Source organism: Lontra canadensis, unplaced genomic scaffold (assembly GCF_010015895.1).
Source record: "Lontra canadensis isolate GAN:19392208 unplaced genomic scaffold, GSC_riverotter_1.0 scaffold184, whole genome shotgun sequence".
Lineage (NCBI taxonomy): Eukaryota > Metazoa > Chordata > Mammalia > Carnivora > Mustelidae > Lontra > Lontra canadensis.
Window position 1 is genome coordinate 1,777,246 of NW_022631178.1, and position 16,246 is coordinate 1,793,491.

Genomic DNA, 16,246 nt, shown 5'->3' on the forward strand with positions numbered 1-16,246 from the left:
GACTCCTGGGTGGCTCAGTTGGTTAAGCGGCTGCCTTTGGCTCAGGTCATGATCCCAGTGTCCTGGAATCGAGTCCCACATCGGGCTCCTTGCTCGGCGGGGAACCTGCTTCTCCCTCTGCCTCTGCCTGCCTCTCTGTCTGCCTGTGCTCGCTCACTCTCTCTCCCTCTGTCCCTGACAAATAAATAAATAAAATCTTTAAAAAAAAAAAAAAAGAATTATTTGTCACATTGTCATAGTCTGCTCAGGCTGCTGTAACGAATGATCACGAATGGGGTGGCTCTCATAACCATTTGCTCCTCACAGTGCCGGAGGCTGGAAGTTCAGGCTCAGGGTGCCCACACCAGCAGGTGAGAACCCCTTCCAGACTGCAGATAGCTGGCTTCCTCCTTCCGTGTCCTCCCATGGTGGGAGGGGCGAGGGAGCTCTTCTGGGGTTCTTTTGTAAGGGAACTAGCCCTCGGTGGCAGCTCCCCCTAACAACCACCTCTCAGAGGCCCCACTTCCTAATATCACCCTGGGGATCAGCCATGCACTTGTGAGTTGGGGGGGACGTGAATATTCAGTCATAACACACGTTATGTTTATTGATGGGTGGGCTTGGGCCACATGTGACACAAATTCATCCAACCGTGGGACCTTCTACCTGATGCTGATTCTAGTTAAACCACCTCAAGACTCGATTCGCAGTTCAGGCTTGGGACAAGTAAGATGCAGCCCTGGAGAAAAGATCCTAATCCTGTGCCTGCGCCTGTTGATCAGGACGCTTTGTCAACATCTCTGCATTTCAGGGGACCCCATCTCTTCTGTAAAGAAAAGATACACAGCACAGGGCTTGGGTATTGCCTAGAGAGGAGAAGAGTGGAAAAGAGAAAGAAGCAGCAGCCCTCGTGCGCTGTGGGTGGGAGTGCAGGCTGGGCAGCTGCCCTGGAGAACTGCGTGGAGCGTCCTCAGAAGGTTGGAAACAGAACTACCCTGCCCTCCAGCAACGGTACAACTAGGTATTTACCCAAAGAATACAAAAACACTACTTCAAAGGGGTACATGCACCCCAGTGTTTATAGCAGCGTTGCCTACTGCTGCCGCACTATGGAGAGAGTCCGGATGTGCGTCAAGTGAGCTCGGATGAAGACGATGGGATATATGTGCAGCGGAGTAGGACTCGGCCAGCAAAACACGAGACCTTGCCATTTGCGACGATGTGGATGGAGCTAAAGTGTATTATGCTGAGCAAAATAAATCAGAGAAAGACAATTACGGTAGGATTTCACTCACATGTGGAATTTAGGAAACAAAAAATGAGCATCTAGGAAGAAATAAAAAAGAAGGGGAAGCAAACCACAGGAGACTCTTAGCCATACAGAACAAACTGAAGGTTGATGGAGGGAGGTGGGTGGGGGAGCACTGAGTGGGTGATGGGCATCAAGGACGACACCTGTGATGAGCACGGGGTGTTGTAGGTAAGTGACGAGAACCGCTGACTTCTACTCCAGAAACCAATATTACACTGTACTGCAACTAACCAGAATTTAAATGAAAACTTGAAGAACGATATTATACAGGAAGACATATAATACATGTCATGGCTTGGGCCAATAATCATCACCCTAATTTTTAAAATGGTTAATTCATCAGATATTTGTATAATTTATTGATATTTTACCAGTAGGTGGTTATATTTTACTGTATTATACAGTGTAGCACAGCCAGTTATAACCCTATATATTATGAATCTATGATACATTAACATTAATTATGGTCTTTTTATTATTTCAACGTGTTATTAATAACAAATCAACCTGTCAGTATTACTAATAAATGTCATCAGAACAGTTTTACCAAGTAAAAAATGGATTACACATCTTGTTAATAAATAGGCAAATCTTTATGCCTCAGGCATCGTGCTAAATACAGGACTCGCAATTTCTCCCTCATTTAGGGACCGGCTAAGTCCAGGACGCGTCTGTCGATGTGCACAGGGGCACTAAGAAGCCTCTCCATCCTGCGGAGACACCGCCCGCCCGCAGAGGGCGCTGTCAGTCCTCTCGTTGCCCCCAGAAGGACGGGGGGAACCCAATGCCACCCCTGCGGCTCCTGGGACTTGTAGTTCCCAGCCGTGTGGTGCGCAGGCGCACTGCGGAGTCCGCCTGGGCGCACGGCGGCGGCGGCGGCGGCGGCGGCGGCGGCGGCGCAGCGTGAGTTAACCGGGCGGGGCAGGGGGCGCGGGCCCGAGGGAGTTAGCGGGCCGGGCTGGCGTGGGACCGCGTCTGCTTGGAGGGCCGGGGTGGGAGCCGGTGGCGTCCGAGCCCTGCGCGCCCCGTGGCACCTGCGCGCGCCCCGGGGCCGGGCAGCCGCCTTCCTGGCCGGCAGCGCCTGGCGACAGGTGTGCGGGGGTCCCGGCGGGGGTCCGGGCGGGGGTCCGGGCACGGGTCCTCGGCGTTGCCGGGAGGCGGCCGGGACCGTGGGCAAGGTCGCCCAGCTCCCAGAACCGTCCCCCGCGGGGACCCCGCGTGTGAGACCCCGGGGGCGCGCGCTGCTGGCGGGGCGACAGCGGGTCAGGCCGGCCTTGAAGGGAAACACCGTGAACCTGTTTGCTCCTGACGGCGGAGCGGGGCTGGGACGCCCGGACGTCGTGGGGAGCCGGGGGTCTCCCCGGGGCCACTCTGCCTGTCCCCGGCCGCCGGGGCCACTCTGTCTGTCCCCGGCCGCCGGGGCAGTGTCTGGGGACATGGTGGTTGTCGTGCAGGGGAGCGGAGCGCCTGGCACCGAGCGGGGGGGCCGGGGTGCTGTTCGGACCCCGCAGCGCGGGCGGCCCCGCCCCAGAGAATGCCGCGACCCCAGTGTCCACAGCGCCCAGGGGAAGAGACTGCGTTAACGAGTCGAAGACCCGAGTCAGATCCTGCTCACCGCTCAGCAGAATAACGTTCTCAACGGGTCAGACAGCGCGAAGCCGGGAGCCCCACCCCCAGGGTCCGTGTCCCCTCCTCCCCATCCCCATCGCCCTCAGGGTGTCCAGCGTCCCAGGGCCGCCAGAGGGCCGCTCAGGATGGCACACAGCGTCTTGGGGCGGGTGGAATCCCCGAATCCAGGGGATCTCTTCTGGGACTGGGGGTGATACCTGGGAACATGTGTGCTTGTCACACGGGGTTTTCGTGGCATGGCGTGGGTGAGGTCAGGGCGTCGGAGATCACTGTGCTTGGGGGAGACCCTGGCTTACCCTGTGGCTTTGGGATGCTCGTGGTATCAAGGGTCTGCTCCGTTGATGTCCAGACACAGGGGCCAGGGGAGGGAGGAGGAAGCTGCTGATCAGTCTGCCAGGGTCCCTCCAGTCTCTCCCCTTTCTAGGGTGCATTTCATTGCTCTTGTGAGGAAGTCTTGGTGGGGCCGCATCCGGCCTTCCCTATGGAGAAAGGAGGAGTTTCTGTGGTTCGAACACGGACAGGGAAAATCCTAAGCCGTGTACCGCAGGCTTGGGTGAAGGAGGGCACACAAGGGGCCCCTAACGTGCACCACGAGGAGGAGGGTCTTGGAACTCCAGGACGGCGGCGGGGGATTGGTCTGGGAAGAGCTGGGGAGGGCTGGGGGTCCCTGGCCCCGTGCCGGGAGCTGAGTCAGAGTCCCCAGAGCAAAGACAGAACCCCACGCACGCAGTGTGGGGGATGGGGTAGGGGCGTTCGGTCCCCCGCGTGAAACTGAGGCGGGGACCAGGAGCCCTGCCTCTCTGGCCGCTGATGTTTGTCAGTGTCCTGGGCGGCTGGAGCTTAGCACCGCAGCTTGCGTGGCCAACGCAGCGGGAACCTCCGCTCTCGCATTCTGGAGGCCAGAGTCCGAAGTCAAGGGTCTGCAGAGCCCTGCTCCCTCCGGGGGACCGGGGGAGGATGCTCCCTCCTCATCTAGCCTCTGAGGATCGCTCTCAACCCTGGGTGTCCCTTGGCTAGGAGCTGTCCCTTGTCTCTGTGTCCGTTGCCGCATGGCCTCGTCCCTGTGTGTCCGTGTCTCCTTCAAGGACACCGTCCATCATTGTGTATCAGGGCCCGCTTGACTCCAGGACGACTTAGTCACCACCTCAAATTTCCTGTTTGCAAAGAAGGTCACCTTCCCGGGTACTGGAGGGTCAGGCCTGAGACCATGGTACAGAGGACCTGACGCAGGGCGGGGCAGTGTTCTCACTGGCAGGTGCCTGCTGGCGCAGAGCACGTGTGTCCTGCTAGATCCTCACCATGGGTGTGGCCGCCCCGGGGCCCCTGCCCCACCCCGCCGAGACCAGGCACGCCCAGTGAGTCGGCTGTCCGGGAATTCCCGGCTCATCCTCTCGGCCTCCCCTGTTAGGTTTTCCAGCTTCTGTTCTAGTTTGTCTCAGTTCAAGTTCATAAATGGTTTGTAAGGAAGTTAGCATCGCGGATCCTGACCTCCTCGATAACCAGCCCCTGGCCTTCCTGCAGTCCCCCGTGGTACCGTTGGGGTGTGTCCTCCCCAGCTCTCGGTCCCCTTGCTGTCTGTTACACGTGTGTTCCACAGACACCGTCATATATATTTAACTGTTGACAAGCTTTTCTCTTTTTGTCAGGCCTGTGTCTTTTGTAATAGCTTTATTTAGATCGACCTGCGTACCTTACGGTTCGCCCATTTCGGGTGTGCAGTTCGGGGATGTATAGTCTATGCACAGAGTTGGGCGATCCCCGTGTCTGATTCTGGAACATTTCATCATCCCCTGAGAAACCTGTGATCCCTTACCTCCCAGCCCTGTTCTCCAGCCCCTGGCAAAAACGAATCTGCTTCCGTCCGTGCAGGGGCCTGGTGTGGGCGTGTCACACGTGTGGACTCACACACCGTGGGGCCTTCTGTGTCTGGTCCCCTCCCTGCATGTCGTGGGCTCGGGGTCCGTCCACGCAGCGCCTGTCGGGGCTACGGTTCTTTTTGAGGCTGACTAGCAATCCGCTGTGTGGACAGAGCACCCCGTTCATCCGCTGACAGACCTTGGGGTGACTGCGAGTCACGCTGCCGTGGACGTTTGTGAACAAGTGTGTGCGGATGTGTGTTTCCGTTTCTCTCGGGCCGAGAGCCGGACTGGGATCCCTGGGTCCCGTGTTAACCACGTTTGACCATTCAAGGAACTGCCAGACTGTCTTCCACGGCGGCGGCCCCGTTGTCCGTGTCCACCAGTGGTGCCCGGGGGGTTCCATCTCTCCCCGTCCTCCCCGACCCCTGCTCCTGCCTTTCCGACGCTAGTCGTCCTAGCGGGGGGGGGGGGTGTTGGGTCTGTATCTCCCTGATGACTTGCAACCTTGGGCGTCTTTCCGTGTGCTGCTCAGTCCTCTGGGTATCACCCTGGCAGGAGTGTCTTTCCTGGAGCGAGCGCTTTCTTAGGAAGGGACTTGGGGTCTACGGAAGTGGCCAGCAGATGGCACGTGGGGTCCCCCGGGCCTTCCCACAGCTCCCCTTCGGGCAGGCTCTCGGCCCAGCTTCTTCGTTCCTGTGAGGATTCTTGTCTGAAGTCCTTTCTGGGGAGAGGGTGCTATTTGTGTTCAAGGTTTAGTTGTGAATTAACGATTGACTCGGAGGATGTGGCAGAGACGGGACAGAGGCCCCCCCGTACCCATCACCAGCTGCCCCTGCTGGCTTCTCTCGCAGTGGTGACCGCAGCCCCCGCGTTGATACAGACCAGGCCCGCCATGAAGGGTTAACACCACGATGCACTGGTGTGTGGGGGCTGGGCTCGCCGCGGAGTGCGGTTCTCTCCCCGTCCTGGCTGGAGGCCCGAGATTGAGGTATCGACAGGGCTGATTTCATTCCGAAGTCTCTCTCCTTGGCGTCAGACAGCCGTCTTCTCCCCTGCCCTGTGTGTGTCTGTCTGTGTCCCAAGCCTCTCTTCTTCTTCTTTTTTTAAAAAGGTGTCATTTATTCGTTTTGACAGGGAGAGAGGGAGCACGAGTAGGGGGAGCTGCAGAAGGAGGGGGGAAGCAGGCTCCCCGCTGAGCCAGGAGCCCGGTGCAGGGCTTGATCCCAGGACCCAGGATCATGACCTGAGCCGAAGGCAGAAGCTTGACCCACTGAGCCACCCAGGCACCCCCCAGTCCACTCTTCTTATAAAGATACCAGTTTTATGGGACCAGGGCCCATTCCTAAAGACCTCATTTTGACTTAATTACCTCTTTAAAAGCCATATCTTGAAATACAGTCACCCTCTGAGGGCCTGGGGTTGGGACTCAAAGGTATGAATTTGGAGGGGACGCCGTGTAGCCCCGAACGACAGACACGTGTATACAGACGTGCGTTGGAGACGTTGCGTGTTTGGTTCTGGACCACCCACAACAGAGCGAGTCACGTGCGTTGTTTGGTTTCCCAGCGCATATACGACTTATGTTTACGCTGTCCTGGAGTCCCTCCGTTAGGTGTGCAGTCACGTGATGTGCAAAAATACCACGGACGTGCCCCAAGTTAAAAATGCCTTACTGCCGGTAAACGCAGGCCGGCATCCGAGCTGTCCGTGAGTCATCATCACTGACCGCAGATCGCCGTAAGGACTGCAGTAATGAGCTGGGAGACCGCCCCCGAGGCATGGGGACAGGAAGCGAACAGCTGCTGTGCGGAGAACGGGCCCCGGGCTTGCTGGGCGCGGGGTTGTCCCAGACCTCCGATGCCCAGCCTGAGGAGGAATCCCACGTTAGATGTTCTTGCCCCACACGATTAAAAAAAGTCAACCACCCAAGAGATGGACACTGCTTCTGCTCTGTGAACTAGGGCACAGACTCTCCCCGATTTCCCCAGATGTCCCACCACCGTCTTCCTCGTGGCCCGGGGACCCCATCCAGGGCCCCGCAGGACCTTTGGTGACCTCGCCTTGTCTTCTCAGGCTCCTCCAGTCTGCGGCCGTTTCTCACATTTTCCTTGTCTTTCGTGACCTCGATGCTTTGGATGAGCATGGCCCGGTGTTTGCAGGCGGTCCCGTGGGTTGAGTTCATCCGTGTATTCTCGTGATGACCCTGGGGTCGCGGTTTGTGGGGACGGGGATACCTGATGTCCACGCCGCGTCGCTGGTGACTCCAGCCTTGATCGCCCGGCTCCGTGGGGGAGGGGGCTGGGGTTCTGACCGGTTTCTCGGGTAGTGAGGTTACCCTGTCTTCTTTTTTTTTTTTTTTAAAGATTTTATTTATTTATTTGACAGACAGAGATCACAAGCAGGCAGAGAGGCAGGCAGAGAGAGAGGGAGAAGCAGGCTCCCCACTGAGCAGAGAGCCCGATGCAGGGCTCGATCCCAGGACCCTGGAATCATGACCTGAGCCGAAGGCAGAGGCTTTAACCCGCTGAGCCACCCAGGCGCCCCTACCCTGTCTTCCTTGATCACAGTGTTTGCTAGAAGCAAATCACTGAGTCGACCCACACCGATGGCGGGGTTTGGAGGGAGGCGAGGCTCTGCCTCCTGGAGGACCAGCATGGACGGGTTCACACGTGTGTTAAACCAGGTGCTCAGAGGCATGACCAACGTCCCGCCTCTCCTTGGAGTCTCCCCAGTAACGGAGTGTGTGCAGAGTGTGACGGGTCTTGTCTGCAGGGAGGGCTACTGGGGTGTTCCTGGGGTGATTTTATGCTAATGGGGGACAGGTGGTTTTTTTGAAGTTTTCATCCAGGAATCCAGATCAGGCCCCTCCCAAGTGTCCAGTAAATGGCCCCCATTCCTTCCTCATGAGTCTGCATGAGAATTTCAACCTTACGCGTGTGTGACGTCACCCAGAGTGGGCAGGCCGCTCACCTGTGGTGGGTGGGCACACAGTGGGGACCGCTTCAGGATGTTGTCACTGGGGGCCAGCGCTGGGCACTCAGCACGCTGGAAATAGCCTGTTCAGTCCCCATGGCAGGGGGCAGGGGCCTCCGGGTGGAACTGGGCTCTGTCCCTGACGCAACGTGGACAAGTGGGGGTTTGTGGCAAGGGAGCAGGAGGGGTCAGCGGGTGCGCAGTCGCCAAGAGGACACATCGGGGCGGGGGGCTCTGGCCAAACCGAAGTGATGGGGCTGGTGCTGCAGACAGGCTGGGTGACCCCCCCACCTGGCTGGGGTTTGGAGAGACTGGCCAGCGCTCCATGGCAATCGGACACAGGCAGGGGCTCTTGCTAAAACTGGGTGACGCAGAACCAAACTCAGAAGCCCAGATGCCATAGCCTGGCTGAAAGGAGGGCTCAGAGTGACCCAGCTTTGGTTGGGCCATATATATAGCAATAGATGTCAGGGAGAGAGTCAGGGAGCCCGACGGGCTGCGGGAAGGCTGACACGAATCTGAGACGTGGCCGGGGCCCGGGCCCCTGTGGGCGTCAGAACTGAGCCAACCAGAGTTCGAGCCTGGGTGGTCCCGCCGGGTTGAATGGTGTCCCCTGCAGAGCTCCTGTCCCCCAGAACCTTAGGATGTGAGCTTATTTGGAAATAGGATCTTTGCAGATGTTGTTAGTGAGGGTGAGATCATACTGGAGTAGGCGGGCCTAATCCAAGGACTTGGTGTCCTTATAAGAAGAGACACAGAACCGAGAGACAGCCGCGTGACCACAGGGGCAGAGACTGCGGGGACGTGGCCACAAGCCCAGGGCCAGCTGGCGTGCCCAGAACCTGGAGTAGGCAGGAAGGACCCTCTTCGGGAGCTGTTGGAGGGGCACAGCCCTGAGACCTTGATCCAACTTGTGGTGGTAAGCCTTACAGTGTGTGGTCTTCTCTTTCAGTAGCCCCAGGACACAGACTGCTTTGCAATGGAATGGAATGGGTGCATTTCATAACCTTCCAAGACCTTTGGTCTCCCTGTCCAAGCCTGGGCTAAGAAGCCGTGAAGGCCCATGGTCTCTGTCCTGGCTTCCGTTGACCACACTCTGTGCTGGGGGGACACCTGCAGAGATCCCCGGGTCCAGGATTTGGGGGCTGGGGACAGATCTGGGCCTGGGCCTCACATTTTCTTCTCCTCCCACAGCTCTGCAGGCTCTGGAAGCTGCTTTCCCAGGAGAAGAGGATGGCTACTGGGTACCTGTCCCCCAGACCCCAGGTGAGTGGGGACTTCCTCCGGCCCTGACGATGTCCTTGGGGTCCAGGGGAAGCGCTCCTACTAGATCTGCATGTCTTGCTACGTGGGAAGCGAGGGAGCACTGCCCGTGAGCCTCTGGGTCCCTCCGCTTCGTGGCAGGGGTCAAGGTCCCTTCCTTTTTAAGGCTGGATCAGTCTTTTAGAGCCTGGGGACAGCTGCATTTGATGGGAAGCCGACTTCTAGGCTACGAGCATCAGGAGAGAGAGAGATGGGGAATGGAGGCCACCATCGGCTGGGACAGCACATTTGTGGGGAGCGGTAGGCAGGGTCCCTGTCCCGTAAGTCACAGCTTTGGGAACGTGATCAGTGTCTGCATCAGATATACAGAGCGGACTGGCCACTCGGGTTCAGGTGGTCCCTCGGAGAACAAGCCCTTTCCTGTGGACGTTTGTGAGTGACCCTGATGTCCAGTCAGTATCTGTGATGTTGTCCAGTTGGGGCCCCCGGGGAGAAGCCCTCAGTCTGCTCTGGCCCCCCACATCGAAGTCCTGGTCATCACAGGCACACCTGCTTTCAAGCCAGCCTTGCTGCCCTTGAGGCGGACAGAGTCCCTGGGGACACTGTGAGGTTTCAGCTTGGAGCCGGTGCCGGCCCCAGGATCTGTGAGGTCAGGGCCGCAGACAGCCAGCAGCTTGTCCCTTGGTAGCAGCAAAGCGGAGATGCCCCAGGGCCGGACAGTGGCCCTTCTTGTCTTGTCTCCACGTGCACGTGAACGGAGCCGCTCAGACCTGGGTGGTCAGGCTGGGGGGTCCTGGTCTGTCCAGGCCACGCGGGATCAGTAGCTCAGACCTGCGTCTTTAAAACCCCAATGGTACTTCTCCAGCTGGGATCGCCTCTCTTTCCACATTGCTCTCCCATAGATAAAAGTCATAAAAATCACGAGTCACGGAGACTTGTTTTCAGTATTTAAAGAGCTTCCATTTTAACCTCACCAGGCAGCAAAAAGCAAAGAATCTGTGTCCCACGGAGACCTTTTCCCGTCTTCCCTGCCTGAGGTGATCCATTGTGGAATTACAATAATATAATTATATATATTTTTATTTATCATAACTTAAAATAAATAAGTAATATTTATTTATTATAAATATATTTAATAGGGGCACCTGGGTGGCTCAGTGGGTTAAACCTCTGCCTTCAGCTTGGGTCATGATCTCAGGGTCCTGGGATCGAGCCCCGCATCGGGCTCTCTGTTCCTCGGGGAGCCTGCTTCCTCCCTCTCTGCCTGCCTCTCTGCCTACTTGTGATCTCTGTCAAATAAATGAATAAAATCTTTAAAAAAACAAATATATTTAAAAACTAGGAAGTGATATTTCACACTCATTTTTAATTGTACACCCGTACGTATTAGCCACAAAGTTCGAAGCCATTAAAACAGTTTCCCGGGTGCCTGGGTGGCTCAGTGGGTTAAAGCCTCTGCCTTTGGCTCAGGTCATGGTCTCAGGGTCTGGGATCGAGCCTCGCATCGGGAAGCCTGCTTCCTCCTCTCTCTCTGCCTGCCTCTCTGTCTACTTGTGAACTCTGTCTGTCAAATAAATAAATAAAATCTTTAAAAAAAAAAACCCGTTTCCCTTTTTATTTAATCGCAGATTGACTCAAAGCCTTGCACTGAGTTCAGCAGGTGCAGGCTTAACCTGAGAGCCGCCTGGGAAGAGGACAGTGGGAATGTTGGGGGGTGCCCTGGGGAGGTTGCAGCAGCAGCTGCTGGCCTGGAAAAGGCCTGTTTTTTCCTACTTGACCTAAAATTTTTGAAAAAGATTTTATTTATTTGAGAGAGCAGAGTGCACGCAGAGCAGGAGCAGAGGAAGAGGGAGACGATCTCCAGCAGACTCCTCTCAGAGCGGGGAAGCCCAGTGTGGTACTCGATCCCGGGTTTTGATCCCACGACCTGGGGTTTGTGACCTGAGCGGACATCAAGAGCTGGACACTTGACCCACTGAACCTCCCGGGAGCCCCCACTTTATCTAACTTTTGTGGTCCTGTGTCCTGACTTCCTTCTTCTGGGTGGAAGAAACAGAAACATTTAACACTAGGGTACCCAGGTGGCTCAGTCCATCAAGTGTCCAGCTCGTGCCTTCCGCTCAGGTCATGATCCCAGGGTCGTGGGATCAAGGGTGGAGCCTGGTGTGGGGTCTCCCTGCTCAGCGGGGAGCCTGCTTCCCTTCTTCCTGCTGCTCCCCCTGCCTGTGGTATCTCTCTCTGTCTCTGACAAATAAATAAAAAATCTTAAAAACAAGAACAACCGATGGGCCACAGGTTCCAGTCCTGCCTGTGCACTGACGGAGTCTGACTCTGGGCTGCCGCCCGCTCCAGGTGGGCTACCTCCCTCTGCGCGGTGGCTGCGCACGCGGTGGAGGGGCCGTTCTTGAGCGGAACTGCTGTGCTGTTTCAGGAGTCGCTGTCCTGGGAGGATGTGGCCGTAGACTTCTCCCGCGAGGAGTGGGCGATGCTGGGTTCTGCGCAGAGACGGCTCTACAGAGAGGTGATGCTGGACACCTGCGCCCACTTGGCTGCCCTGGGTGAGACCGCAGCGCGAGTTCTCCCTCGGCTTTGTGCACGCTCGCTCCGTGTCCGGGCTGTGTGGGGAGTGGGTTGGGAAGCAGGGTTTGTGGGGTGCACACGGCGGCGGTGGCTCCTGTGCCTGGGGAGCTCATGGTGCACCGGTCTCTTCCACACACAGAATGGCTGCATTTCTCTGGTGTAGGACCGTCCGCGCTGCTGAGACGCACCGGGCCCCTTAGGCAGAGATAATGTCCCGAGTCCTCTTGGCTACAGTCATCATTAAAAAATTTCTTTGTGAGGGGCGCCTGGGTGGCTCAGTGGGTTAAGCCGCTGCCTTCGGCTCGGGTCATGATCTCAGGGTCCTGGGATCGAGCCCCGCGTCGGGCTCTCTGCTCGGTGGGGAGCCTGCTTCCTCCTCTCTCTCTGCCTGCCTCTCTGCCTGCTTGTGATCTCTCTCTGTCAAATAAATAAATAAAATCTTAAAAAAAAATTTCTTTGTGGTAAAATTACGTAGAACGTAAGATCTGCCTTCTTAGTCCGTTTCAGGTGTACAGTTCAGCGGCAGTAATTATACTCCGGATGTTGTATAACCGTCAGCCCCCTTTCCAGAACCTTTTCCTCACCTCAGCGAGAAGCCCCATACTCACTAGGCAGTGACCGCCCACCCCTACCCCAGCCCCCCGCTCCCACCCTCTCCTCTCTGTGTGGACGGGACTCCTCTGGGGACCTTTTGGGAGTGGGGACCTGCGGGATGTGTCCTCCTGGGTCTGGCTCCTCTCACTTGAGCCCTGTGTCCTCGGGGTCCCTCCACATCGTGGCAGGGGTCAGGGTCCCTTCCTGAGGCTGAACTGTGTTCCCACGTGGGGACGGACCATGTTTTATTTATCTGCTTGTCCACAGATGGACACTTGGGTTGTTTTGACTTTTTGGCCACCGTGAACGTGGGTGGGCAAATAGCTCTTCAGCTCCCTGCGTTCAGCTCCCTGGGGTCCATACCCAGGAGCGGAATTTCTGGGTCAGGTGTTGATTCTATGTTTACTTCCTCGAGGACCCTCCAGCTGTTTTCCACAGCACCGTCCAGCAGGCCAAGTGCAGGGATTCCGATTTCTCCACATGCTTTCTGACACTTACTTTCTGCTTTTGCTTTTTATTTTTTATTTTATTTTTTTTAAGATTTTATTTATTTATTTATTTGACAGGCAGAGATCACAAGTAGGCAGAGAGGCAGGCAGAGAGAGAGGAGGAAACAGGCTCCCTGCTGAGCAGAGAGCCCGATGTGGGGCTGGATCCCAGGACTCCGGCATCATGACCTGAGCTGAAGGCAGAGGCTTTAACCCACTGAGTCGCCCAGGCTCCCTGGTTTTGCTTTTTAAAATAATCGTACCATCCCTCTAGGTGCGAAGTGGTGTCTTCCTGTGGTTTTGATTTGCATTTCCCTCATGGCTGAGGATGTCGAACATCTTTTCATGCGCTTGCTGGCCGCTTGTAGATCTTTCTCAGGGAAATGTAACAGCCACAGGTTTTTAATTAGGAAAATAAGATCTCCAGTTGGGTCAACATGTCACCTCTCCAGCGTACTCTTGTCTCTCGCAGGAGCGTTGAAGAACCAGAGTTCCGATATAGGCGTTGACGATGGCGACGGCGCACTTTCCCCAACACAAGCCTCTCAGGCCACCAGTCCTTCCCCAGGGGTGGGGTGTCCACTCTTTCTACCAGTGGTGCCTTTCCACTGGGAACCAGGAGAAGCCGTGTGGATGGGGGCACGAGGAACTCCCCAAACCTCCTGTTCAGGTAAGAGCCAGGCGGGTATGTGCCATTGACTGGGGGTGACATCTTGGGGACTGTCGGAGATCTCCCCACAGAGGCCTGGACTCTGTCAGGAGAAGATTGAGGTCTTTGCTTGCACTTTCTCAGAGGCCTTCGGTTCATCTCCAGCAACCTTGCCCTGTGCACTAGCTTCTGCCTCCCGCTGTGGGTGCGGAGAGGAGACAGCCCAGTTCTGTTGTGAAGCTCTACCACCTGTGTTTCTCGTTACGCCTCTTCCCTCTCTGCTTTCTTGAGGATTCTTTCCCTCTGCCGGTCCCCTTCTCCCTCCTTTGGAGAGCCATTCCTTCTATATGTACATTTTTCTCCCGTTTTTCATCCTTGTCCTGCTTCTTACCCTGCTTTCTGTCCTTAGGATCTTCTCTTGTTTTCCCCGTTGAGTGCTGATATTTGAACATGAATTCACATGTGCCTTGCATATGTTGGAAGTACGTTTGTCCCACTGTTATTAAGCCAGACTTTCCTCCCCATCCCCGCCTCAATTTATTTCAGATTTGGAGACTAGTCTGAAAAGCCAAGAGTCGGTTTATAAGAAGGTGGTTTTGGAGGAAGAACCAGCCAGTGGCATGGATGCCAGAAAGCTCCCCAGAGAAGACTGGGAATGTGGTCAACTTGAGAAGAACCACGAAGACTCCCGCAGGCTTCTGAGGCAAATGGCGTACGCCCAGGCGGAGGCATTTGCTCCAAAGGAGGCCACTGCCTGGCACGCGTTTGGGGAAACCTGTAGCACGAACTCAGACCGTGCTTTGTCACAAGGAGGTTTTAGAGGAGGACATTTCCATGACTGTGATCTTGATATTGAGAGTCTGGTAGCTGATCCGTTCTTAAAACACCGTCGGGTCGGGTATTCAGACCAGAGGCCGTGTGAAGGGAAGGAATACGGAAAAGACATCAGCCCGGACAGTCCCCTTGCTCAGCACGAAAGGACGGGAACTTGTGTGTACCCAGAAAGCGGGGAGTCATTTAATCATAGTATTACGACCCACAACGCGGCGGGGAAACCCTATGAATGCTACCACTGCGGGAAAATGTTTAATCGGAGGCATTCCCTGAGTGAGCATCAGAGAATACATACTGGGGAGAGACCCTATGAGTGTCAGGAATGTGGGAGAGCCTTTACGCACAGCTCAACCCTCACGCGGCACCTGAGAACTCATACTGGAGAGAAGCCCTACGCGTGCAGTGACTGTGGGAAAGCCTTCAACAGGGTTTCGTCTCTTACCCAGCACCAGAGGATTCACACAGGGGAGAGGCCTTACAAATGCAAGGACTGCGGAAAATCCTTCTGCCAGAGTTCTTACCTGACCTTGCACAAGAGAACGCATACTGGGGAGAAGCCCTACGAGTGCAACGAGTGTGGAAAGGCCTTCAGTGATCGCTCCTCGCTCAACCAACACGAGCGAACTCACACCGGGGAGAACCCCTATGAATGTAATCAGTGCGGGAGAACCTTCAGCCAGAGGTCTTCCCTCGTTAGGCACCAGAGAACTCACACTGGAGAGAAACCGTACAGCTGTCCTGAGTGTGGGAAAGCCTTCAGCCAGAGCTCCTCCCTCATCACCCACCAGAAAACTCACACTAGTCAGAAAACCTACAAAATAATTGACTGCAGGAAAGCTTTCTATCAGAGCAGCCACCTTCTTGGATTTTAGAGAACGCTTGCTGCTCTGTGAAGTGACTCGTAGCCGTCCACTACGGAAGGGGGTTGGGTTTTGCCCGTCTGATGTTCTCCTTGGAAAGAAGTAGGCGTAGGCCACGTTCTTGAGGAGAAGCAGGGAGGTCTAGATCTGAGAAGGGACCTTCTACTGGGGAAAATTAACACTGAGCCGCGCCCGGTGCCTGACGTTTTGGAGACTGACGCACGGGAACGCTAACAGGCAGTGCGGTTTGGCTGCGGATCGTCGCATTGATTCATTCGTTGAAACTAAAGACGCTCTGTTTCAGCCTTTTGTTTGAAAATTCAGTATTTTTGTTTCAGTGGTCTGTTTCAGTATTTTACGTTGTCATCCTGCCCCTGTTGGCCCCGCAGCTCGGTCCTCCCTTGTTTCGTGCCCTGCTACGGCAAAGCAGAATGTGTGCTAACACAGAAAGAGCTTCAGGTGTGAAGTGGAAACTGAAGAGTGCAGAATGGTGTGTGCGATTCTGTCCAGGGAAGTCAAGATGTGTGTGCGAGGGCACAGAGGCCGGACAGGGATGCGGAGGAATGAGCAGAATTTGTCTGTTAGAATTACCCGATCGTGTGTGATTTTTCTACCTTCTGCCCTTTCGTTTGGTAGTGCTGCAACGGGCTTGACAGTCAGTAGAAATCAGACAACCCCAAGGGATATCAAGTTTCTTGGACCCGTCAGGGAGGACCGCGGCCGTCATGAGGGGATGGATGCAGTGCAGTAGGTCCTGGGACAGGGGAAGTGGAAGCAGCCTGGGGTGGCCTGGGAGCGGTCCCCGCCATGAGGCGGACCTGCCAGAGTGGAGACCACGAGCTCTGGTGTGCGTCAGTGTCAACGTTCACTGGTCGCTTGCTTGCTCTGTTTCCAGCCTCACTCTAGCGCTTACACGTGGTTCCTTGTTTAATCTGAGCAAGGCCGTGAGATGGGAGCTGTTCACGTCCCTACGTGACAGAAGGGGAAACAGAAATAAGGTAACTTGTCCAAAGTCAGACGACTAGAACATGGCAGAGCCAGGATCTGAACTTGAACAACCTGGGCAAGGTGTGTGCCACATTTGGGCGCAGGGGCGCGGGCTATGTTTTCTAAATTCTACCCTGGGAGCCCCCTGACTTCCATCTGAATCTTCCCTCTCTGGGGAGCTGGTGAGGATGGTCGGGTTCCAGCTAAGTGAAACCCCATCACAGTGGCGTTATCGCCTT

At 55.9% G+C, this 16,246-nt stretch overlaps 1 protein-coding gene across 2 annotated transcripts; it reads left to right on the forward strand.

Annotated features, from left to right (window-relative positions):
- Nucleotides 1-2,173: 2,173 nt before the first annotated feature.
- On the forward strand, nucleotides 2,174-15,233 carry ZNF554 (zinc finger protein 554). Of its 2 annotated transcripts, none has more exons than XM_032847041.1 (5): nucleotides 2,174-2,194; nucleotides 8,947-9,018; nucleotides 11,447-11,573; nucleotides 13,150-13,347; nucleotides 13,873-15,233. In XM_032847041.1, exons 2-5 carry the CDS (start codon nucleotides 8,986-8,988, stop codon nucleotides 15,030-15,032), a joined length of 1,518 nt encoding a protein of 505 aa, XP_032702932.1. In that variant the 5' UTR covers nucleotides 2,174-2,194; nucleotides 8,947-8,985; the 3' UTR covers nucleotides 15,033-15,233. The 2 variants fall into 2 exon arrangements, with proteins under 2 accessions (XP_032702932.1, XP_032702931.1); XM_032847040.1 differs by lacking the exon at nucleotides 2,174-2,194 and adding an exon at nucleotides 9,993-10,052 and having other exon boundaries at nucleotides 8,388-9,018.
- The last annotated feature ends 1,013 nt before the right edge of the window (nucleotides 15,234-16,246 follow it).